This window comes from Camelus dromedarius, chromosome 16, assembly GCF_036321535.1.
Source record: "Camelus dromedarius isolate mCamDro1 chromosome 16, mCamDro1.pat, whole genome shotgun sequence".
Taxonomy (NCBI): Eukaryota; Metazoa; Chordata; class Mammalia; order Artiodactyla; family Camelidae; genus Camelus; species Camelus dromedarius.
Genome location: NC_087451.1, coordinates 47007260 through 47034359, shown reverse-complemented (window position 1 = coordinate 47034359; position 27100 = coordinate 47007260). Strand labels below are relative to the sequence as shown.

The following is a 27100-nucleotide window of genomic DNA, read 5'->3' as shown; positions in this document are numbered from 1 at the left end:
CCATTAACATGGATCAGAGAAGAGGATTTAAAACCATCCTGGTTTACCTGGAACTGACTGAAGGATTTCTCAGTACCTGAGGCTTTCAGGCAAAATGAGGCAGCTGGTCACTCTAATTGAGGAGTTCATTTTCTTTGAGCTTATCTCCCATCTGATCATTGAGGAAACTCTGGCCACCCATCACCTGCTCACCAAGGACAAGTGGGAATTAAATATGTGTGAATCCCAAAGCTGTAGAATCTAATGGTAGTTACCAACCTGTTAAATGTGACATTTACCACATTCTCAACAGTTTGGTTTCCAAGTCAGAAAGGAAAAGCCTATAATTCATTACATTTGGACTAGCACATACAGACAACTTGATTAAGTACAGTTCAAATGTTTAACAGCTCACAAAGTGATTAAACTGAAGGACATTAGTAGTTAATTATATTCTTAAATTAATCTAAGCAATCATTTTGGAGTTTATAGATATTAATTGATTCATTCCTTGGGAGGATATGAAAACACAAAGCCTACCATATGTTTTCACTTTTTCTGTTTTTACAAGAGATTCTGGCAAACTGCTGTAATTATTCTATCTGGAGTTTGATTTGTAGTTCAACTGGTAGTCTTTTACGTCTTATAGCCCACGCTTACAGAACATGCTCACTCAGAAAACCCATAGGCTATAAATCCAGAATGTTAAAGTGTCTCCTGGAGAAACAGTTAAATTAATTCTTGATTTAATAGCATTTCCATAGCCAGAGAACTCATATGGCTTTGAGGTCAATTCCCAAAAGCTTAATATAAAACAAGATGTTTCTTTTCATGAATCAGTAATTTTTATTTCAGCATTAAAGGATTGAGCCACAGTATTGCCAGAAAATGTCAATTATTCAATAATTCTACCTTATCAGCAATTTGAAAAAGTACCTACTGTTTAAGCAAAAAGTCACAAAGGATTGAATAATAGGATCTTAGAATACTGAAATAATTAGGACCAGTTGCCCCAGATCATCTGGTTCAAACTTTAGTGAATTAAGCGTAAGAATCACCCAGAGGGCTTTTAAAAACATAGATTCTGGGTCTCCCCACAATTTCTGATTCAGTAGGCTTAGAATAGGGTGCCCAAATTTGCATTTCTAGCAAGCTCCCAAGGGACCACACTTTGAGAACCATTGATCTCATTGGGTTTTTCCTTCTAAATACGTATGTTAGCTAAGAGGGTTTTTATTCTATAAAGAAAACTTTCTTGGTCAATTTCTTACCTAACTCAAGAGGAGACAAGAGCAATGACTGCAGAGAACTTACTGCGTGAAACACCTATGCTCTGTACGTACAAAGGATCCTCTCCATGACCCGCTGAGATAGCTACTGTGGTACCCACTTCACAAATTAAGGAATTGGGAAGTCCAGTGACTTGTCCAGGTTTACTCAGCTAGTAAATATGGGAACTGGGATTTGAACCCAGACAAGCTCCAAAATGTGAGTTCTTAACCAGTATACTATTCTGCTTCCCAAGGTAACAGATAAGAACTTAATTGTGCTCATTGATCCATCAAGAATAATGACAATTCAGGGAAATATACACAAAATGTTATGATAACTCACAGAGAAAAAAATGTGACAATGAGTGTGTATATGTCCATGAATAACTGAAAAATTGTGCTGAACACTGGAATTTGACACAACATTGTAAAATGATTATAAATCAATAAAAAATGTTAAAAAAAAAAAAAAAGAAAAATGACAATTAGGAGGTTTAGGTATCCAAGGAAATGAAATATTTAGAAAAGCTCCTTTGCTCTGCTTTAAATTTTCTTCTTTTGATCTCTATGCCAGTTGAATAATGACTTACGATTCTTAGCATGGATTCAAGCCTAATGTATCTCTTACATAATATATCCTAAATTTGCCTAGATGGTATTAATGAGGAAGTGAAATATCAGCTGTAATCTTCATTTCAAATGTTAATGAAATATGTCCAAAAAATGATACATTTTAAACAAACTGTATTGGTCGTTATTCCTTAATTGCAAGAAACAGAAACCAGCCTTAGCTAACATAGCTGAAAATGAAATGTGCAGAAACCAAAGGCAGGAATATGGTCTGACTTTGGGAAAAGACTAGAAGAGGGAATGGAAGAACAAGACTCTTCTCTCTCTGCTTTCCATTTCATCTGTCTCTATTTACAGATTTTTCTACATCCTTAATTCACATGGAGGACTCTGGACACCCAACTAATCTTAAGGTTATGTTCACAGGTCCACCCCCTCTTAGATACCAACTGGTCATTCTCCAGTCCTAATTCCTAATTCCCAGTGTCGAGAATCTGAATGGCTTTGTTTAGGTTAAATATCTTCCTGTGGCTTGATCACTTCTGGCTACGGAAGCAGAATCATTCAGTACAAATTTGGCTGTCACTGTGCTTGTGGCAGAGGAAGAATCACTGACTTGTGAGTTGGACTACCACTTAAAGAGGAGTCCACTCAGAAACTCTTCCAGTGCTTGATCCATTTCTCTTTACCACAAGAGACTTCCAGTCACGCGTAGATCAAGATTGTAATGTTCCTGACCTATCAAATTAGCAGAAATCTAGAAGACAATACACACTGATTATGAGGCCAAGGAGAAACTAATACATTAGTGGTGGGAGTGCAAAAGGGTACAAGCCTGATGTCAAAACCTATCAAAAATACAGATACATTTACCTTCTAAGCAAGCAATCCCACTTCTGGGAATCTGTTCAACAGGGCTCCAGAGAAATGGCCCAAGAGCATCGATATTTTCAGACTCTACACTTTCAAAAGAAAAAACAAATCATAGGCAAAGGATAGCTTATTGCAATATCAGAAGACAAAAACAAAAAAACCCCACACCCTCTGTCCCTTATACTCCAATAGTTAAATGTAGCCAGTCTTGGAAAACACATGTTCATATCACATGCATCAAAAGAAATACTACATTCAAGTTTTAGAACTATTAATTAACAGACAACATTTTATGACTGTTGCTATTTCATACTGTGAGGTTAAAAACTGCCCCATATAACACTGATGTGATCTAGAGGAAAATTGTTCCAAAAATACCTGGTCTCACTGGTGTATGGTGTTGGGGCTGTACTGTTCGCCTCTCTCTGCAGCATAGCCTGTAGAATAGCCCTAACAGGAAAATGCGTTATCTAAGTGACAAGTAGATGATATGGGGGAAAGTTGCAGCCAATAATTTCATGCACATCTACTGAATCCTTGGGAAAAATCCAAGTAAATAGCACAGTTTTATATCAGTTATTTATCCTTTTTTTCTCTGCAGTTCATCTCTTCGCACATTGCAGACTTTAAAAGTGAAATGTTTGAGGAGCTCCTTAAGCACCTTTGCCACTATGCTGAAGAATTCAGGGAAGTCATCAAAACTGACATGAGGAAGCAGATGTTTGCTGAACTCTTCCTGCATTGTGACCGTGGGAAGGTAGGGTAAGACCCTTAAAGCAGTGCTTCCCAGACTATTTGTTGTGAAGGACCAGTTTTAGGCCATTGTTGATGGTGACATTTTTAATATCCAATCTGTTGTGGATTGATAATGAAAATGAATTACTAGGAGGAGAATAGGACATACAAAATACAAACTGTATTTTGTTATCATCAGATTCAGATTTGATTTGTTATCAATTACATTTAGTTTGTTTCCATGTCTTGGCTATCGTAAATAGTGCTGCTGTGAACATTGGGGTGCATGTGTCTTTTTGAATTATAGTTTTCTCTGGATGTTATGCCCAGGAGTATGATTACTGGATAATATGGTAAGTATATTTTAGTTTTTAAGAAAACTCCATACTGTCCTGCATAGTGGCTGTACCAATTTATATTCCCACCAACAGTGTAGGACGGTTCCCTTTTCTCCACATCCTCTTCAGCATTTATTGTTTGTGAATTTTTTAATGATGGTCATTCTGACCAGTGTAAGGCCAGTGTAAATGAGGTATCGTAGCTTTGATTTGCATTTCTCTAATAATTAGTGATACTGAACATTTTTTTCACATGCCTGTTGACCATCTGTATGTCTTCATTGGAGAAATGTCTGTTTAGCTCTTTTGCCCATTTTTTGATTCAGTTGTTCGGTGTTTTTGTTACTGAATTTTAAGAGCTGTCTGTATATTCTGAAACTTAATCCCTTATTAGTCATGTCATTTGCAAATATTTTTTCCCAGTCCATAGATGGTCTTTTTGTTTTGTTCCTACTTTCCTTTTCTATGCAAAAGCTTGTAAGTATAATTAGGTCCCACTTGTTTATTTTGGCTTTTATTTTTATTGCTTTGGTAGACTGACCTAGGAATACATTGCTACAATTTATGTCAGAAAATGTTTTGCCTATGTTCTCTTCTAGGAGATTTATGGTGTCCTATCTTATGTTTAAGTAAAAGGGTATATATTATATAATTCCAATTATATGAAATTTAAAAAGACTAATCTATAGTGATAAATATCAGGGTAATAAGTACATTCAGGGGAATTATTGACTAAGAGAAACCATGAAGAAACCTTGCGATGGTGAAAATGTTTTGTATCTTTATCTGAGTGGATCTTACATAGTATATATGGTCATCCATAGAGAGATGTTTCTAAAAATTAGAATGTTTTCATATTATAGAATACCATACAACAGTTAAAAGGAATAAAATATATTTCTTTACATACATGAATCAGTCTCAATGTTGAGTAAGTAAAAGCAAGGACACATGTACTATGATATCAGTATTTAAAATACATATGTAAAATGTTAACAAACATCATTTCTGGGTGTTGGGAACACAAGTGTTAGTTTTATCATTTTCTGTATGTTTCTGTAATTAATTTTTTTCTCAAGATGAAAACAATGCAAAACAAGAACAAGTAGAGAGCAGTTAATTATTCCAAATGCCATACACAGATCAGATTAGGTAAGAACTGAACATCATATACTGATTTTAGCAATTGAGTCAGTAACAACAAATATTTAAGCACCTACTAAGTGCAAGGCATTTTGACATGTCACAGAAGGGGAAGTAGAGTATAAGCCTAAAGGAAAGATACAGCTTTCCTGATTTTGATTCGCAGCTTTTATTTACATGATGATGGTGCTGGTGGTGATGATGATATCTTCAATATTCCATCTACATAAAAATTTTAAATCTCCTATAACAACTAATTGCAAACTTTCTGCTTAGGTAGGGTTTTTGGATCGGCAGAGGACATTGGCCTTGCTGGAAACATTCTATGACCAAAGTTCAGAAGTGCTCAGAAGTTTACTCAGAAACCCAAGACAGTGTAAGTGCCACCCAGAGGGAGTACGCTCAAGCTGGTGTGATGCAAGACACTGATATGATAATACGAGGTCATTCTATCCCCATGGAATCCCTTCATATAACATCTCCCTTAGATCATGATAGCTGCATTTAGTTCTTCATTCCCCAAAATTCACTCTTCATCACAACTAGATGTATTTTTCACTATAGTGCAATACTAAAAGCTGTTAGGTCAGAACTCTTCTAGAACTCAATTTTAAATTCATTCACAGTTGAAGGAGTGCTTTACTGACAGTCTGGATATTTTGGAAATTAAGTTGGTAATGGTAATTCCAGTTTTAATGTCCAACTTGGAATTCTAAGATTTCTAAGAAAAATGTTTCCTTTCCTGAAGCATTTTTATTGAAATATAATTGTTGTACAATATTATGTTAGTTTCAGATGTACTTCATAATGATTTGACATTTTCATTCATTAGGACATAATCACCATGATAAGTCTAGTAACCATCTGTCCCCCTTCAAAGTTATTACAATACTATTGACCATATTCCTTATTCTGTATATTAAATCCCCCTGACTTATTTATTATATAACTGGAGACTTATACCTTTTAATTCCCTTCACCTGTTTCACCCACGCCCCAGCTGCCTCCCTTCTAGCAAAGACCCATTTGTTCTCTGTATCTGTGAGTCTGTTTTTGTTTTGTTTTGCTTGTTTGTTTTGCACTTTAGATTTCACATTTAAGTGAAATCATGCAGTATTTGTCTTTCTCTGTCTGCCTTATTTATCACCCCCATGTTGTTGCAAATGGCAGGACTTCATTTATTATGGGTGAGTAATATTTCTCTGTGTTTGTGTGTCTGTGTGTGTGTGTATGTATATATTGCATCTTCTTTATCCATTTGTCTGTTGATGAACACTTAGGTTACTTCCATATCTTGGCTATCATAAATCATGCTGTAATGAATATTGAGGTGCATATATCTTTCCAAATTACTGTTTTTGTTTTCTTCAGGTAAATATCCAGAAGTAAAATTGCTGGATCATATGGCAGTTCTGTTTTTAAAGAGGAATCTCCATACTGTTTTCCGTAACTGCTGCACCAATTTACAATACCACCAATAGTGCATGAGGGTTCTCTTTTCTACACATTCTTGCCAACACTTATTATTTGTTGTCTTTTTGGTGATAGACATTCTGACAGGTGTGAGGTGGTATCTCATTGTGGTTTCAATTTGCATTTCCCTGATAATTAGTGATGTTGAGCATCTTTCATCTGTCTGTGGGCCATCTGTACATCTTCCTTAGGAAAAAAAAAGTCTGTTCAGGTCCATTTTTTAATCAGGTTGTTTTTTTAATGTTGGTTTGTATGAATTCTTTGTTTTGGATATTAACCCCTTACCGGATATATCATTTGTAAATATCTTCTCTCATTCAGTAGGCCTTTTTTGTTTTGTTGATAGTCTCCTTTGCTGTACAAAAGCTTTTAGTTTGCTGTAGTTCCATTTGTTTATTTTTGCTTTTGTTTACCTTACCTGAGGAGACATGTCCAAAAATATACCCCTAAGAAAGATGTCAAAGAGCATACTGCCAATGTTTTCTTCTAGGAGTTTAATGTTTTCAGGTCTTACATTTAAATCTTTAATCCATTTTTAGTTTATTTTTGTATATGGTGTGAGAGAGTAATTCAGCTTGATTCTTTTGCATATAGCTGCCCATTTTTCCCAAAACCATTTATTGAAGAGGCTGTCTTGCCTTCTTTTTTGTAGAGTAATTGACAATAAAAGTGTAGGTTCATTTCCAGTCTCTCTATTCTGTTTCATTGATCTCCATTCTGTTTTTATGCCAGTAATATACTGTTTTGATTACTGTAGCTTTGTAGAATATTTTGAAATCAGGGTATGTGATGTCTCCAGCTTTGTTCTTCTTTCTCAAGATTGTTTTGGCTATAAGAGTCTTTTGTGTTTTCATGAAATATTTTAGAATTATTTGTTCTAGTTCTGTGAAAAATGTTATTAGTGTTTTAACAGAGATTCCATTGAATCTGTAGATCAACTTGGGTAGTATGATCATTTTAACAATATTGATTCTTTCAGTCTGTGAACACAGTATATCGTTCCATTTGTGTCATCTGCAATTTATTTCATCAGTGTCTTATAGTTTTCCAAGTACCAGTCTTTTACCTTCCTATTAGATTCATTCCCAGGTATTTTATTCTATTTGATGCAGTGGTAAATGGGATTGTTCCCTTAACTTCTCTTTCTGATAGTTCATTGTTAGTGTACAGAAATGGAACAGATTTCTGTATATTAATTTTATATCTTGCAACTTTACTGAATTTATTTATTAGTTATTAGATTTTTTGTGATGCCTTTAAGATTTTCTGTATATAATATCATGTCATCTGCAAAGAGTGACAGTTTTACTTCTTCCTTTCCAACTTAAATTCTTTTTACTTCTTTTTCTTGTCTTATTGCTGTAGCCAGGCCTTCCAATACTATGTTAAACAAAAATAGTGAGAGTAGGCATTCTTGTCTTGTTCCTGATCTTTGAGGAAATGCTTACAGCTTTTCACCATTGAGCATGATGTTAGCTGTAGGTTTGTCATATATGGCCTTTATTATGTAGGTAGCATAGATATGGGTCTTGCTTTTATATTTGTTCAGTCATTGTATGATTTTTGATTCATTTAGACCATTTACTTTTAAAGTAATTCATAGGAATGTATTTACTGCCATTTAAAAATTTGTTTTCTGGTTATTTTTGAAGTTCTTTTTTGTTCCTTTGTTTTTTGGCTCTCTTCTCTTGCAATTTGATTATCACTATCTTTGATTATTACCTTTACTTTATAGATTTCTTTCTCTTTGTGTGTATGTGTATCTATTATAGATTTTTGGTTTGTGGTTATCCTAAGGTTCATATATAACTACTTATGTATACATGATTATTTTAAGTTGATGATCCCTTAAGTTCAAACATGTTCTAACAACCTTCAGTTTTACTCACCCACTCATGTTTAATGTTTTTGTATCCTTTAACTACTTATTATGGATATAGATGATTTTACTATTTTTGTCTTTTAACCTTCCTACTACCTTTGTAAGTGATTGATTTACTACTTTTATTGTATATTTGCCTAATTCTCTGTGCTTATTTCTATGTATTAGGTAGGTAGTTTATGTTTCCTGATCTTAGAGAAGTGGCCTTATGTAGAAGACATCCCAGCAGTACACTCCCCTCTGTTTACCAGAGCTATATGCTCTATGTGGGCTGTGTGGGCCCTTCTTTATGTCAGGGCTGACTATTGAATGTGTGCTGGTAGGCAGGGGAGAACCCTGGCCTGATTGGCTGCCAGGCCCTGCCTCATGATGTGGCTGCTGGCACACTGGTGGGTTGGGCTAGGTCCTGGTGTGACTGGCTGCACAGCCCATATGGTCCCGGGACTGTTGCCAGCCCATTAATGGGCAGGGCTGGGTCGCCATGTAGTTGGCTGCAGGTCCCAGGGGTTACCCAGAGCTGGTGCTGGCCCACTGGGGAATGGGTAAGCCTTTGGTGGTAACAGGCTAAAGAGAGGACTCCAAAATGATGCTTGGCAGCACCAGTGTCTTTCTGGTAGAGAAAGCTCTCCAAAATGGCTGCCACCAGCATCTGTGTTCCAAAAGAAGTCCCAATTGCCTCCTTCCTCTCCAGATTAGCAACTAGGTCTGACCCAGGCTCCTTTCAAATTACTGCATCTGTATTGGGTGTTAGACTGTTGAGATTTTGCACATGCCCATTAAGAGCTCAGTCTCTTGCATCCTGTAGCCCTCTGCCTCTCCCATTTATAAGCCCTGCTGGCCTTCAAAGCCAGATGTTATGGGGGCTCATCTTCTGGGGACTCATCTTCCTGGTGCTGGACCTCTAGGCTAGGGATCTTGATGTTGGGCTTGGACCCCTTGCTCCTTGGGGAGAACCTCTTCAATTGTAATTACCCTCTTTTTTGTGGGTTGCCTCCCTGGGGTTATGGGTCTTGACCTAACCACATCTCTGCCCCCCCCCCAACCTGTCTCATTGTGATTCCTTCTTTATGTTTTTAGTTGTGGAAAATATATATATATATTTTTTTGCTAGTCTCAGGTCATTCTCATGAATAGTTGCTTTGTAAATAGTTGTAATTTTGGTATGCCCATGGGCGGAGGTGAGCTCAGGGTCTTCCTTCTCTGGCATCTTGGCAACACCTCTCTCTCTCAAGCATTTTTACTTATACACCTTTATTGTGCTTACACAGTAAAATATCTTTTGTATATTACTACCAAAACAAATAGGATTGTGGGCTGTATTTTTATTTTTTTAAAGAGAAAGCCTTTGAATGGATGGGTTTTCCAAAGAATGTCAGTAATTTACTACTGTGTGAAAATGTATTACTTAATACTTGAAAATCTATGGGTAATGTACATAGAGGATTCCTGAAAATTGTGGGAATCACAGTTTTAGAGCTTAAATACTAAATGTTTTGGGAAGAAGAGGGACAGTCTTGTAGCATGAGTTCCATTGTCTGTAACCCTGAACATCAGGGTTATTTTCCTGTTGTTGCTCTTTAACAGTGGGATTCTCATAAATGCTACCCAGGCTTTCCCTAAAATTCTGAACCAGGGGTCCGCATAAGTTATGGAGAAAAAGAATTGAGGAATGAAGAAGAAAGAAACAGGGAAAAGGGAACATAGAGAAAATGAATATTGGAAAAATATAACTCAGTAAAAGATTGTTAGAGACTTGCTTTTATTTTGATATTGCAGATATTGAAAAGATAGTTGAGGTGGAAGACGCTTGTCTGTTTCCTCAGCCCTATGCTATGCTTATTGTCGGAGGGCCAAGAGTAGAGGATAAATTCTATTTGCCTTGGCAGTCTAAGGAACTCCCCAAGTAGCAAAAGAATCATGTTCATTTCCATAACCATACCTTTTAGGAAGGGATTATTTCTAATTTATAGTAGTGAGCATCTTTTATGTTCCTCTGGATGCCTTTTTGCTTTTTATTGCGTTGCTGGGAAAGGTAACTGACATTTATTCAAAGCAATAGGCCTGTATTACAATCACTGTGCCTGTTGCTTTTTCACATTAATTTACTAGCTCTGATTCTGCATTATAAGATCAGTTGTTTAGGTAAATTTTTTGTTTTCTGCATTAGGGCCATTCATTGAATTTGGAGAGATAGACCTGCCTGAGTTCTGGGGAGACATGGATAATCAGAAACACATTTATGAAGACTTTGACAAAGTGCTCTTAGAGATGAATACATTACTTTCTGACAAACATGCTAGCAAAACCCAAAATAAGTTATTAGCAAATCCGGAAGATCAGCATAAACATGATGAACGTAGAAAATCAACACTACCACAAAGCCCACCAGAACAGCAGAGAGGGACAACTGTAGAAGAAGAACCAGACAGAATTTCAACCAAAGAACAAGAACAAGACAGAGAGTCAACTGGAGATCAAGAACTGTACGAGGAATCAGTAGCAAAACAAGGCACCTACACAGGGTCAACTCCAGAACAAGGATCAGGTACTGAGTTAATAACAGAACAAACACCACATAGTGAGTCAATACCAGAACAAGGACTATTGCGAGGAATCCACGCTGAATCAACTGCAAAGCAAGGACTTTACAGAGAGTCAATAATTGCGCAACGACAATATGAAAGGCCAACAACAGGACAAGGATCACACAGAGAATCAGTAATAGAACAAGAAGGACCACACAGAGAGTCACCTGAGGAACAGGGACCACGCAGAGAGTCAGTAACAGAACAAGGACCACGCAGAGGGTCGCCTGAGGAACAGGGACCAAGCAGAGAGTCAGTAATAGAACAAGGACCACACAGAGGGTCAAGTGCAGGTCTGAGACCACGCAGAGAGTCAGTAACAGGACAAGGACCACGCAGAGGGTCAACTGCAGAACAACAACCACACAGAGAGACAATTCCAGAAAAACAACAGGACATAGACTCCACTTCACAATCAAGAAAAAGTGGTATCTTAAGAGAAAGTAAAAAATCTAGGGAGGATATTTCCTTTGAGGACATTAAAGTCCCTCCACAGGAAGAAAGGACTCAGGAACAAATATATGAAGAGCATCTATTCATGAATTCTGAACTGCAAGAGAAAATTTCAGTATCAAACAGAAAAAGTCATCTTTCAGGTAGTAACACAGTTTTCCTACATCAGCCCCTTGTTTTGTAGAGTGATTTTTAAAGTCTTTTTAGAAAATATTTATTTCCATTAGGATCTTTTTCTGACATATAAGGTCACGCAAACTTCAGACATGTTTTGCTACTTAACATGAGTCTAGACCTTGAGCAGTCAATTACATGCAAATCAGAAAGTCTCTGTTGTCGATTTACCTAGAATTCCTTTTACACTAGAAGCCACTTGTAAGGAAGAACTCTGGTACTGTTACATGTGGAAATTTTCATTGGACTATGAAAGGGAAGTAGAAGTCCTTTTGTTTTAAATGTGGTGTCTGATACTAGAAACCACTTTTAAAAATTTATTTGATTTCAAATTTTAAAAGTATCTCACTTTTTTCGGTTGTATATAAGATGTTCTAGAAGAGTCTCTGGGAGTCATATTTAAGACAGAAAGCACCTTGCATTTCAAATATTTATTCTGCAGAAGACTTTCCCTCTGAATTACCTATGCCAATTTATGCCCTTTTTGTTGAAGAATTTCTAATCTTTTAGAGAGCCAATTTCAATGCTACTTAGAGCATCAGTTAGGCATAATTTTTTTAGCTCTACTCTTTAATTCTGAAGTTCCACAGTCCCAAAGAAAATTCTTATTTAAAATTCCTAAGCAATAGATAAACTGTGTTCTAGATTCTACATCATTAATTTAAAATCTTTCACTTTTTCAGCGTTATATTTATTTCTCCACAAAACAAAGCTACTAATTTCTGGCTCTCTGTACATAGTAGGGATACAGTTAAAAAATTAGTGATGTTACTATTCAATCAGATGTTATATTAGTGAGGACTTAATTTTGGCTATATGTAAGTGATCCAAAATGATGATGTCTAGTGGGGAGGGTATAGCTCAAGTGGTAGAGTGCATGCTTAGCACGCACCAGGTCCTGGGTTCAATCCCCAGTACCTCCTCTATGTATAAAGAAATAAATAAACCTAATTACCTCCCCCATATACATACACACAAAACCTGAATAAATAAATGTCACTCTTTAAAAAATTTTTTAAATGATAGTATCTAAAAAACAAACAAAAACAAAACAAAATAACAATGTCTTATAAGATAGGGGTTTCTTTTGTATGAAATTCAAAAGGTATATGACAGCTCAGCCCCATGAAATCAGCAGTGACTCAAGCTCCTTCTATCTTGTGTTTTCTCCAACCACATGGTCCAAGGTAGCTCACCACCATGTCCACATTCTGACCAGCAGGAAAGGAGAAAGGAGAAAGGAGAAAGGACAGGCATCACATCACTTCCCTTCACAGCTCAGTGGTCAGAATTAAGGCATACAGTGACACCTAACTGCTAGGGAGGATAGGAAATATAGCCCTCATTTTGCATGGCCAAATTTGGGTACAACAAATAGCCTTTGTCACAGATCTGTTCTGATCAACTAAAGTTATTAACTGATACCATTGTGGTTGATTATGACACTATACATACATATAGGAAAGTACCTGAAAGAAAGTTTTTGGTGTTCTACATGCAAGGCATTTCTCTCATTTATTAACTTTAGTATACATAATAGAATATATAATGTCCAATTAATAGACATTTTCTTTTGTGCCTTTTAGAAACTGCAAAAAAGGAAGTTCAGAAAGACAAATCCTGTGAACCCAAATCCCAAAAAATAGAAGGAAAGTCATGGTCAGGTGACTCTTCATTTAATCCTCCTTTCATTCATACTCTAGAGCAAAAACATTGTGAAAGTTAATTTAAGTTGGCTATATTATGAAACATGTATTTTATAGGTGAACTTCTGACTTGTACCTGGAACACGAAGTATGCTAAATGTGAAGATGAGGAACAAGCAAACTTAATCTATGGTAACTCCAGGTTCACAGGTAGATGTTAACAACAAAACTAGGAGTAATAGATAGCACTCCAATTGATGAATTTAATTTACTGTGGTACCCGATAATAAAGACTGGACTTTAGCCAAGACACAATGGCAGGGTGATACTTGCATTATTTTGTCCCTGAGCTGATGGATCTAAACATGTTCAAGATGACTGTTTTTGGTGGTATTGTACATATAGTGCTATTGATGAATGCTCTCTAAAACATATGCATTAATATTGTCATCCCTCAGTATCTGCAGAGGATTGTCTCCATGGATACTACCCCCCAGATTTCCCCACAAATACCAACATTCAAGGATGCTCAAGTCCCTTATATGAAATGGGGCAGTATTTGCATATAACCTATGTACATCCTCTTATATACTTTCAGTCATCTCTAGATTACTTATAATACCTAATACTGTGTAAATACTAGGTAAATAGTTATCAATACAATGTGAATGCTATGTAAATACTTGTAGGCAGTGGCAAATTCAAGTTTTGCTTTCTGGAACTTTCTGGAAAATCTTTTTCTAAATATTTTCAATCCATGATTGGTTGAATCCACGGATACAGAACCTGCAGATATGGAGGGCCAACTGTATACAATAATTTTTACTGTCACTGAAACCACTTTGAAGCTATGATCCAGGTGTACAAAGGGAATCAGATATTAGATAATAGAACAAAAGAAATCATTCCAGCTATTCCTCTCTCTGGTGGTTCCACATCCAAACATGTGAGGCAGGTGAGGATCTATCTTGTTTTTGAAGACTTATAAAGAAAGATCTACTTAAAAGAGCAAACAGTAGCTTTTAGTTCTCAGTAAACCATGTATTTAAAAATAACAGTTATTCCAACAAGTACTCATATTTTACTACAATGCTATTTTATCACTTCATCTTTCATCAAGTAGTAGAACTTATAAGATCAAGATTATTTTCTCTCTATCTGCAAATATTTTATCATTTAAACATGGGTTGAATAAGGAACTTTGTATTCTCAAAATATTTGGTGCAGTTGCATGCTGTTGGTCAAGCTCTTGTGGATTGCTAGTTCATGTTCCTACTCTCCTGGCCTAATTTCTTTATTTCATTTTTGCTTCACCACTTTGAAAATTGCATGAATGATCATTTGCAGGAGGAGATAATTAGGTTTATTTATTTGTTATTATTTTTTAATGGAGGTACTGGGGATTGAACCCAGGACCTCGTGCATGCCAAACACTCACTTTACCACTGAACTATACCCTCCTCCCATGAATGATCATTTTTAAGTCAAGTCAGATCTCATATGTAAGGCATAAGGGCACAAATAATTGAATTAGTTAATAAATCAAACAAATCACTAGGGCTCTTTCATGAAATATGCTTCATGTTATAACATTGAGCTTTAAGATAAATATATTAGTCAAGACTCTGCAGAAGAGGTTGTAGTGGTGGTATTTACATACTTATTTAACTAGCAAGTCCAAGCTGCAGCTGGCTTCAGGCACAACTGAATCCAAGGCTCAATACTAGCAATGGGACATTGTCACTTTGCCTCTGGCCCTGTTCTCTGTGTAAATTTCAGTTTTAGGTAGTTTTCTCTATATTGTGGCAAAGATGTCCAGGAGAGCATCTCTAAGCCTACATCCTACTAGTTTAGGAATCAGAGTACAAGAAGAGTGATTCTCCCCTAGTAGTTCCACCAAAAGTTCTGAAGCGAATTCTCATTGGCCTATAGTAGATTACATTGCTGTCATATATGAGTCATTGGCCAGACCTATATCACATGGCCGTCCCTGAATCAAGGGGAGGCTCAGTACTACCTGATACATCTAAACTGACAACGCGGGGAGGGATGTTTTCCCAAAGAAAAAAAAGGAGGGTGCTGTCCTCATGAAGGGGGCATGGATTCCTGACAGGACAAAAAGTAGTAAATGTTCATTACAATCAGTACTCATATAATTTTCCTGAGCTTTGATAAAATTATTTATTTTACTGTTTGATGTATGTTTCTTGCTTGATAGACCTACACACAATTATCCGAAATATTCAGTCTTACAAGGAAGTAAAAGGTAGGAGTGCCTTCAATGGAGTTTCCTTCAATCTGCTCCAGTTTGTGCAACTTCTGGAGACATTTGTTGGTGAAGATGCTCCCTTGAGTGTCAGCGAGGCCCTCACCTCCTTTTTCAAGAAGGGCTTTGTTGAAACAAAAGAAGAGAAAATTAGTGCCTTAGAACAGGTAAGTAATATTTTTTATCAGTGAAACAAGTGAGGTCACTATTTTAAAAAAAATCTATGAATCTCAGTTGCTCCTAGTGTAGTTCTTCTTAAATAATATACAACCAAACGCATCACTTTACTTCAACGAGCATGACCATTAAATTCTTCATTTTACCGTCAAATGTTCTAAACTCACACTCGAGAGAACGCGTTCCCCTGTAATAACATAATTGCTGATGGCGGGAAATGGTTTATTATACAGCTTTGTTTTTGCTCTTCTGAAGCTTGAAGAGCAGATTCTGAGGAGCAGATTATGTGTATGTACAAAGATGTGTGTGTATGTGTGTGCACTGTCTGCCGTTAGTACGTTAATAAGTGCACATACATGGGGGTACAATTGTGGCTTGAATATGTATTTTTATTCACATGCACCAAGGTAGTACCTATTTCTTGAGAACTTATCACTTACTTGGATGATAGATAAATGGAAATACATTAGCTGATATAAACAATTTATATACTCTTATATGGAATACATAAATTAGGTTCACTAGGCATATTCAGTAACCTCATCCATCTTATGAGTCTTCTCAACCTAACCAAAAGTTGATATCCCTTTTGCCTCCTCAGTTGCAATTCACCTCCACTTAACCAAATGATATATGTTCACTTTCTTTTAACAATGAAATCTACCTAGATTAATTAAATTACTATCTAGTTGACATAATTAATCTAGTAAAAAATCTGAAAGGTAAATGAAATTAATATCTAGCTAGGTCAATGTTAAATATAAAAAAGAATTTTTTAACATAGTCATTTTCTGTTGTTTGAACACTGTCATTTATCCCCCATCACTACAAAATGTATTCCATCAAAAAGCCAGAGAGCGTGTTTATCACATGTGTGTATCTCCATGTGTTTATCACATTCCTGAAAAACCAGCAAGGGAGTGGAAAGAAATGAATCAAAGATTCCTAAGGAGTGCAGCCCCCTTCCTAAATTAATGTGTCTTAGTTCAATGCAGAGAATGCCTACTTTTTCGCTTAGAGGTGAAACAAAGAAATGATATTTAAAGGATTAAAATTAAATGCTTCATGAACACTGGAATTTGACACAACATTGTAAAATGATTATAAATCAATAAAAAAGTAAAAAAAAATTAAATGCTTCATTTTCCCATTAATATCATGCTTAATCCCAAAGTAAAGCTGTTTCTATAAAAAGTGCTGCACTTTGAGGGGAATAAGCATAGGATGCCAGCTAGCGCAATGAACAATATATCTTCTGTGCTCTGTTTTCCTGTTTGAATACTAGGCTAGACAAAATGCTTCCCGAGTCCGAAGGGAACTTCTCCTAAAAGCCCTTTTTCAGAAGTGGGACAGTGATGGCTCAGGCTTCCTGGATCTGAAGGAAGTTGATGAACTCTTGTACACATACAAGGAGGGAATGGAAAAAGAATCTATGAAGAAAGGTAAAAACATAAGAATTCTCTTAAGTTGTGGTAACAATTTGGCTTCAAGTTTCCCAGTATTATGGCATATATACAGTTAAAAACTGGTTGTTTTAAAACCATGAGATACCACTTCACACCTACTAGTGTGGCTATAATTTTTTTCGGCTTTATTAAGATATAATTGGCATGTGACATCTTGTAAGTTTAAGGTATATGATGTGTTGATTTGATACACTTATATATTGTGAAATATATAAAGTTAAACCACCTTCCTGCAGGGCCTCTTCATTCACATGGGCTGAAGATCACCCTTGCACATGGTGACTTCCACACGCTACTCAGACTCTGACAACCCATGTCAAGCCACTTACTACACATATGCCTTCCTTACCCTACTTAGATTCTTATACCCTGGTCTGGGTCACCGTGGTTCCCTTGACCAGGAGCAGATAGATGCTTCCTTTGCTCTGCCCCATCTAATAGCTTTAGGACCAAATTGTTCAAGAGGGAAAGGAAAGGAGAAGAAGAAATGGAAGAGGAAGAACTCACAAGATACTTTTAATCCAATTGGAGACTATATCAGTTAGGACCCTTTGAGTCTAGGTAATAGAAAACCCAGCCCAAAGTGGTTAAGCAAAAATGTTCTTTACCGGTTCGTGCGATGGATAAGTCCAGGGCGGGCTGACGACACAACTGGGTTTGGGAGTTCAAATACTGACACTAGAGCAGGTGTCTGCTTCTTTCTCTCTCTCTCTCTTTCAGTGGCCCTCCTCTATTCTATGTTTTGACTTCATTTTCATACAGCTTCTCCCTTTGCAATGACCAGACGCAGTCTCATACCCTCAGAGGTTTATTCAAGTCCAGTGGAATAAAAAGGAAAACATCCACTTTGTAATCTTTCAAGCAAAGAGTCTAGCATTAGTATGGGCTTAATCAACCCTCTGGCTAGTGGTATAGAATGTCCCAACTGGCTTAAGCTTGAGATGCATGCTTCACCTCTAGAACCATGAACATTATCTAGAACATGATCTTCATTGCCCCTGAGTGGAACCCCACTCAAACACATAAACCAAGATGGGAGTGGAGTGGTTTCCTTAAAGCAAATATTGGGATACAAGTACCACCAGAAGGATGAGTGGATACTAAGGAGCAAAAATTTTAAAAATCACAACTACAGAAATGAGAAGTTTTCATATGATAAGATGACTAAAAGTATCAGGCAATATTTGTTAATTGTCAAATAAATGAATACTATTGTCTTTCAGGGGAAGGAGAAATCATGATGGAAGCCTTCTTGAAAAAGGAGAGATTTTGAATTTCAAAGGGGAAGGGCATATACTCTCTGACTTATTATTTTATGGTAAATGTCAAAGAAGCTTGCACATGTACTCAGGAGACATATACAAAAATGCTCATAACACTGTTCATAAAATACTGGAGAGAACCTGCATACCCACTGATGGGAGGATAGATGAGTCAATAGTGGCATACTCACAGAAGGACGTAGTCTGTAGTGGGGGAAATGAACAAGCCACAGCTACAGGAACAACTTGGGTGAAGATGGTAGCATAATGTTGCATAGAAGAGCAAAATATGTTGTGTATGTCTTTTGTGGCCGCAAGATAGATTGCTAAAGACTAACAGGATTAAGTGGTCTATTGGATATGGAAGGTAAAAGGTAGAAAGGAGTTGAAGTTGACATTGGAGTTTCACCCAGCTGAGTGGCAGAATTTTAAAAAATAAAAAAATAAAAGCAGGTGATATAGGAGTCATCTTCAGTTCAGCATAAGAAATTAGTGAAAGATATTCCATTGGGTTTAGAGATACTTTTGATATACATGGTTTTCCATGGGAAGTAGTTGTCAGGAACTTCGATTTGCTGTAAGAGGAAAATAAAAAATTTCCCCCAGAGATGAATGAACTTTGATTAGTTCTTGGTTTTGTATTTATGTCTTTTAGCTAAACTACACATCCAATTTCCAAAGCCACACCCTGGTCACGAAGTGAAGTTGTCTTCAAAACAGTTTCAGAAATACATAGAATTGGTTGTATCTGAACTCAGGGGCAATGAAGATCAGGTACTGGAAAGCATTGTGGAGTTTCTGATGAATACTTTAGAAAGGAACCATATTGAAAGTCTGAGGAACTGTGCCAGACAGAAATGGCTACACCAAATCCAATATTCTGCAGAGACAAGTGGAGTATCCTTGGAGCCAGTGTATACAGAGACCTTTAAGGCCCTCACCCAGGTGTGTTTTCTAAAATGTCATATAAGAGAAAAAATTTCCTCACAGTAGGTGATGTTCAATTGTTGCAAAGGAGAAATACACTAAATTCTCTTGAGAAATCGCTGAGTACTACTATAGATGTTTTATTCATTCCAATACATTACAATGACCACAAGCCTAGGAAAGAACACAACTGGAATGATTGGAGGTTGGCAAGGTAGAAGCAGAGAGGAAAGGTATAAGAAACAGAATTACATCTTGGGATTTCTAATTTCATTTGTGCTGAGAGTCAAATAAGCCTGGAACAGACAATAAACTGACATAAAAAAAAATACCAGTAAGGAGATGTACAAGCTGTTTAAGCTACATTTCCCTTGTATGATGTTTTGAAAGTCAGTTTTAAAAGGAACTATTTAAATCATAAAGTCATTATAAAGTAGAATTCAGTATGACGTAATATATTTCATAGCACTACCTAGAAATAAGCTGAGACTGTTACAGAATCTTGTCACTTAAAAGACATGACCTGGATGGACCACTGTCCACAGCTCTGCTGCCCACTCATACATTCCCAGCTTGCTGCTCCTCCCAGGCAGGAACAGTATATCTGTCTTCTATATATTCCATTGATCCACGGAAACTGTCATTCATCTCAGCTAAATAGCAACACTTGATTGTAGGACTCATCTCCTGAATGGTTGGATTTTCCAACGTGGTTGGAAATGATGTGACCAGGAACAGGAGACCAATCAAGAAGAGGTATTGCTCCAAACTGCTTCAGAGATCTACAGTATCCTAAGAGACATCTTACTACATTTTTGTTAGTCTCTTTATCTGCATAGAAAAGGAAGAATCAAGGCAGAAGGGGGGGAAAAAAGCTCAAAAAGCAAACCCAAATATACAGAAAGAGGAGACATAGCACAGGGAACTATATTCAGTATCTCGTAGTAACCTATAATGAAAAAGAATATGAAAATGAACATATGTATACGTATGACTGAAACATTATGCTGTACACCAGAAATTGACACAACATTGTAAACTATACATCAATTAAAAAAAAGAGACAAATATCAGAGAAAGTGTCTCTAATGTCCCCAATTTATGGGCATACTTAATGTATGTGTTAACATCTAATGTTACCAACAAAGTATTTTAGGTACAGAGACTTTTCAGTTATTTTATTTTAATTAAAAATAGTAGTTGCATAAAAAGTCTGCAATCTGGGGCCCCAAGTAATCCCTTCCTGAAATGATGTAATTCAAATTCATAGCCAAACTATGTTAAGAATTTCTTGAGAGCATTTTTTTCCACATTCACATCACGGTCAAGAAATATGAAATGAGGTCATCTTCTCGCCTCAGCTCTCTAAAATAAGCACTTTTAACTGAAGGCCATACAACATGACTATGGTTCAAAAGGATTAAAGTTTTAAACCTCTAAATTTAAGTAGACTTGAGTTTTTTTCTTTTTTGTTTGTTTGTTTTTTAGTAAATCAGTCTGGTTGGCATATAAAGTAAATCTATTCCATTCACTAAAAGTCAGGTTTCAGGAACAGCTGTGGTGTTGGCCTTTTTCCCACTGCCCATGAATGGTAATATCTCCATTAGTTATTCAGGAAAATGAAATTATTGGGGTCAGAGGCATAAATTGGCTAATGAAGGGAGACATGATTAAAAGAATAGCTCTTTGGCTCTGGGCAAATAAATGGTCAGAAACATTTTGCCATAGGATGCTGAAGCCCATGGAAATAAGAAGATCAGTGCTCACATTTCCCTCTTAGAAGAAAACCTACTACTGCCTGATAGAGGGAATGTTCTGTTGAGGAACGTAGCTTGTACTTTAGACGATGCTCCATTTGTACTGAATAGAGTGCTCTACAGGGACATGAAGGGGATCAGGTAAGAATTTCTTGAAGAGGTTGATTTCACCCTTTAAAAAAAATAATTCCTTTTCTGAAGTAAACTAGTGTCAAAATCCTAGTTAGCTGCCCAAAAGAGAAATGCCTAGGTCACCAAAGCTGCTAGAGTGGGAGGTGATGGGTATCCAGTCTCGAATTTCACCTGGTTGCTTCTAGAGCTCACTCGTAGGCATTAATTGTCCATGTCAGACTCTGCTTCACAGTATCAGCTCAATTATTTCTGTCTGCTCTATAAGTTATGTTTCCTGCATCCTGTTGATATATGTTTTCTCTATTATGAACTAAGCTTGTTTTTTTACTCTTTCTCTCAAGTCAGAGCCTCCAAACTGGTAATTTTATCTCAATCTACTTCTCTGACGTATACTACTAATGATTATGAATGGATTGAGTCGTTCATGGTTTAATCTAAAGCCTCCTCCTGTGCTTGTCTCCCATCCTCATAATCCTATTCCTCAGCTTTACAGTAGTGGATGAAGGGAAGCCAATACATGTCCCGCAAGTTCAGCACCATGGGAACATCTTCTTTTGGAACTATTCCCGCAAGAAGAATGATCAAAATGGGTCATTCCTGGTGCTGCCTCTTCAAGATGCACATATGAGGATATTTGGGGTCTTGGCTGTTGACACCTTAAGAGATCCCAAGAAAATAAACATCTTTCTACCTCATGAGATCAGATTCTATCAGGTAAGGCATAGAAAAATTCTTCAAGATCAGTGGAAGGCCTCTCCTTCTATACTTTTTAAAAAGCAAAACCTGAAACCAGATGATAGTAAAGCTATGTATATAGATAGTGTCACCATACTTGTTCCTGTTCCCCGTGTGTATGTATCAGTCTTTGGAGAGATTCCCCATTATACATGGACGGACTGAGCCTCAGTTGCACATCTATGCCTCAGCCTCTCTGGGAAGATCGTTAATATGTGTCCCATTGAATTAACCATAGGAACAGCATTTTCTGCTATCGAACCAAAATCCAACTATTAGACTACTAACTAAAACCCCAAAAGTAGGAATGAATTTTTAGAAGGGACACATTTACGTTTTATTAATAGTGGTATCTAGAAATCTTTTGCTCTTTCCACAGATGGTGGTATATATGATGTGCATTGCCACAGTTCTTGATTTCTGTATTATAATTTTTGAGGATGAAAAATGAGGGAAAAGCCTAAATATTTCTCAAGTATTCATGTTTTCAAATAATATTTCAAAAAGGAAAGGCACTTTTAAGACTATAAAATAACTAGACCATTTCTACAAGCATTTAAGTTTAATTTTATGAATAGAAATTTCAGTCAAGGAAGATTGAAAACTTTTATGGAAGCAATGGTCTGGATGTAGCAGCAATCAGGAAGCTGCTATCATTTGTTCTCCCCGTAAGCTCTTGATGTTTATTTACTATTATTTAAATTTTTCTCATCTCATTTACTGGATATGTAACTGAGGAAAGTTGTAGAATCTTTTCCCCTGGACATCTTTTTAATAATAAGGTTAATTCTCAACTGACATAAGAATGATGTGAAGATGTTAAGGAGTAAAATGGAAGAGCATGGAGTTATCAGTAGGTGAACTATATATGGTCTTATTAGAGAACATGTCAAAGTGAAATATATATTGACTCTCTGGCCCTGGGAGGTAAAGGCTCCTGGGCTACCCTTAGATGCCTTGAGCCCTAATATAAAGTGATATTTTTGAAGAATTGTGGTTCCTAAAGTTTCTTGACAAAAAGACCACATGGGTACTAAGGACTTCCCATCCCTTCTCTGCAGAACGGGATCTCTTGATACATATAAGAAAATGGTATATTCTAGCATGTTTCAGGCCTTGTAACCCAGCACACGTGTAGTGCTAATCCGATGACAGTAACCATGTAGAGATGCAGGCATTAATATTGCATCAGATCAGGGTAGCTCTTACCCATCTGTCCAAGGCTGGCATCAGTTCTTGGCTTTTGAACATTTTTTTCTCATTTCAAAGTTTATCTTGCTTTTTGGACACTATTCTCTGATAGCACATATCACAAATTTCACTGAATGATTATCAGGAAACATAATAAAGTTAGGTGGATCTTGTGTTAGATCTCTCCTTAAACTTTTAGTTTCATTATGATCCTTTTTTCGTAGTAGAGTCTGGAACACTGCCTTCTGAGAACTGATGAATAATTTGTAGGAAGTAAATTATCATTGATTAAAAAATAATCCAATTACTGTATTACTAATCGTTTTGCTATTTTAAAAAGAAAAGGCAATTAAAATTTTCTGTCTCTACAGGGTGTTGCCAATGTCTTTAGTACTGCCTATCACTACGTCCACAGCCGGGAGCACATCCTGCATATTGTGATCACTGGCATCGGCTGGCTCTACAACATGACATCCAGTATCACTGCCATCACTACATACTTCACTGAGCCGAACCCAGAGCAGGTAGGCAAGGTGGGGCAGTGTTAGACTTCCCCAGGGTAACAGTTTCTAGATGCGTTTTTCTTGCTTGTATTAAAAAACTATGTTAAGTTAGCTATTAGGCTATGGCCACAACTCAAGTTCTTTGGTTGCAAGTGGCAGAAATACATCTCAAACTGCCTTAGGCAAAGGGGGAGGGTTGATTAACTCATGTGATCAAAATGAAGAAAGGGCAGGAGTCAAGCTGGCTTCCAGGATGACCAGATCCAGGGATTCAATACAACCAGGGCTCTCTCATAGTCTTTCTCTCCCTGGTTCTCATGTTTGCTTCCCTCTGCACTTCGGTTTTGTCCTTCTGGCTGAAGACAGGTTTTTTTTCCTACAGGGCAAGCCAGATCCTTAGTAACTAAAAAAGAATCTTTCCTTCCTGTTCCAATTTGGAAAAATCCAAGAAAGAGAAATCTTTTTTGATCTATCCTGAGATATGCCCCTCCTGGCCAGGGTGAGAAGTTTACAGTAACTGGCAGCCCCCACCAGAATCATACGGGTGAAGTGGGAAAGGATGAGGCACTCGTGTTTTAGAAGGACACATTACATCACACCAATTAAAAGAAAAAAAAACTCCCTATCTGCAATGTGATGAGTGTTTGCTGAATGCTTATTTTGTTTCTTTACACTTGATTTTAATGTTAGGGTTTTTCATACGATGAGAATGGATGGAAAGGTGTCTTCCTTTCAAGATGGCTTAACTATTCTTCATGGTGCTTGATCAGGTGGTAGCAGCATCTTGATTGTCTCCCAGTCCCTTGCCTGGCCATCCTGCAGGTGCCTCTCCCCTTCTAGGCTTCTTTTCCTTCCTTCCCTCCAGGTCCCAGTTCCCTCCCTCAGTGGAATGACCAAGCTGATGAAGCCTCGGCCAAAGAGGGCAGAATCACAGAGCTCTCTGATGGGATGACCAGGCCAAGGAGGTGGAGAATGCCTATTTGTGGATGCTGCTCCTGGGGGTGGGGTGGGGGTGGAAGCCTCCAAGTGCCCCTGGAACTGGTATACAATACTGTAGTTAATGTTTCACATCTTACCCAGCATAATAGAAAGCATTTTTTTCCTACCTCAGGGACTTCAAAAATTCTGTTACTCTGCCCGTTCTCCCCACTTCATCACTCCACCCTTAGGTCCTACCTGAAGCAAACTACAAACTTTACTAAGGGACATAAATTTTCTCATAAAGTAAAAAGTCATATCATGATAATTTTCATAAGAAGATCACTTTTAAAAAATATAATGTCTTATCAAAACTATTTTTTGTCTCTCTCTCTCTATAAATATATTTATATATTTATTGAAGTATAGTCAGTCTACAATGCTGTGTCAACTTCTGGTGCACAGCACAATGCTTCAGTCATATAGGAACATACATATATTCATTTTCATATTTTTTACCATAAGTTACTACAAGTTATTGAATATAGTTCCCTGTGCTATACAGTATGATCCAAAATTATTTTTAAGTTTGACAGAATTTCAAGAAAAATCTCAGCATTTTTTTAATCGGCCAAATGATTTTAATCTTCATCTAGAGGAGGAATAAATGCATGAGAATAGCTAAGAAAATGAAGGATGAGAGGGAATTTACAACCGTGATCTGGGGAGGGATGGCTGATTCTATACAAAGGTCGAAACTATAAAGCGAGGTTGAAACACTGATGACATAAAAATGTAAAACTTTCTTGCACTAATGTTATAAACACAATTAAATGCTTATGACAGACTGAGGGGAAATTGCCACATAGCTACAAAGGATTAACACTGTTATATAAGAATCAACAAGATTTTAATACAAAAGAAAACTAAGCAAAATTCAATTCTGTTAAAAAAAAACCCTCATGCAAATGGTCAATAAACATGGGGAAAAAATGTTCAGTTGTTCTCATAATGAAATAAATACAAAGTTAAGTAAAAGATAACCATTTCCCTACTAAATTAAAAAGATTTTTTAAATCTTCAAATTTTAAAAATTTATATATATAAATAAATCACTATGTTACACACCAGAAATTAACACAACATTGTAAGTAAGTCAACTATACTTCAATTAAAACAAACAAACAAAAAAACTCTAAACAAAGTAGGAGTAGAAGAGGACTTCCTCAACCCAATCAAGAGCATTAAATTTTTTGTTTAATCTTAATTTGAAATGTCCGTTAGACATCTAAGTGGAGTTAGTGAATAGGCAGTTGGATATATGACCTTAGAGTTTGGGAGAAATCCAGGCTAGTAAATAAATGGTATTTAAAACCATTCCACTGGTTATATAACATTGTGAATATATTTAATGCCACTGAATTGTACACTTACGAATGGTTAAAATGATAATAATATATATTTTACCAAAACCACCATAAATAAAACAAACATCATGAGACTGGATGGGGTGACCAATGAAATGAATGAGGATAGAAAAAAAAAAAATTCTGAGGTCCAAGCCCTGAGACCCTCCAAGTGTTTGGAATCATTGTGGCTCAAAATTCTATTGACCTTGACCTATAGTTTGAAAAACATTTTGTATCCTGATAAGAAATAAGAAAGGTGGGAATGAATAGATATTGAAAAGGTAAGGGGTAAAAATAATGAGCTAGTAGCAGAAAAAATGGGGGAATATAATTGCAGCTCTTTCTCCTAATGGTTTCCTAGGAAACTTTAACTAGGAATATTTACCTCATTACTGAATAATTGCTAAGGCACTTGCTGAATTAATAGTTTCTTGGTCCAAATAAAATTAAATAAAAAGCAAGCTTATTTTCAGGCATATTATTATAAGACCCTTATTTTTTATATCATGCTATGATCTAATAGCAGAAGTGGTCAATTTACATAATTTGGGGGGTGGGGAACAGGAGAATTGTTTGGTTTTGGCTAAAGATTTAAACCTAGAAACACAGTCATGGTGAAATTATAAAAATTGTATCAACCTAGCATGTATAAAACAAGTAACAAACCATGGAAGAAATAATTTACAAAAGAAGCTAGATGCCCAATTGCCAATTGAGATAATCTTTATAGTTAGCTAAATACTCTGCTGAAAACATTTTTCATCTATAGAATTAGGTGGAACACTTAGGTTGTGGAGTTATAGAGGCAAGAGAAAGCTTCACATTACAAAGCAGTTGTTCTTCCAAACACCATTCACCATGTAGCCCCTATACATCCTACAATCACAGTTTCCCTTTCAGTCAAATAATTTTTTTAAAGGAGGGCATAAACACCTTCCTTTTAATTCTCCCAAATGAATTTGTTTTTTCCTACAATTTAGTGTGTTTTACAGAATATGTTAACACTACTTTCTTACAATCTAACCTCTATCAAAAAAGAAAAATGTTGACCAAGACTCATTAGTCCAAACTCATCAAGTTGTATATATTAAATACATACACTTTATGTATCAATTATACCTCAATAAAGCTGTTTTTTAAAAAGACACCAAAACACCTTCAGAGCCCAAGACATACAGATGACCAACGGCCATGTGAAAAGATGGTCAACATTGCTAATTATTGGAGAAATGCGA

At 36.5% G+C, this 27100-nt stretch overlaps 1 protein-coding gene across 1 annotated transcript in view; it reads left to right on the top strand.

The window, feature by feature from the left end:
• Positions 1 to 27100, top strand: part of EFCAB5 (EF-hand calcium binding domain 5) — an 83727-nt gene that overhangs the window by 39720 nt on the left and 16907 nt on the right. Inside the window, exons 9-19 of the mRNA XM_031468467.2 lie at positions 3295 to 3450; positions 5186 to 5285; positions 10432 to 11445; positions 13063 to 13140; positions 13240 to 13332; positions 15341 to 15555; positions 16851 to 17007; positions 18949 to 19238; positions 20949 to 21118; positions 21595 to 21823; positions 23407 to 23559. Of these exons, the coding sequence (XP_031324327.1) occupies positions 3295 to 3450; positions 5186 to 5285; positions 10432 to 11445; positions 13063 to 13140; positions 13240 to 13332; positions 15341 to 15555; positions 16851 to 17007; positions 18949 to 19238; positions 20949 to 21118; positions 21595 to 21823; positions 23407 to 23559 (2655 nt within the window). The remainder of the gene's footprint in view (positions 1 to 3294; positions 3451 to 5185; positions 5286 to 10431; positions 11446 to 13062; positions 13141 to 13239; positions 13333 to 15340; positions 15556 to 16850; positions 17008 to 18948; positions 19239 to 20948; positions 21119 to 21594; positions 21824 to 23406; positions 23560 to 27100) is intronic.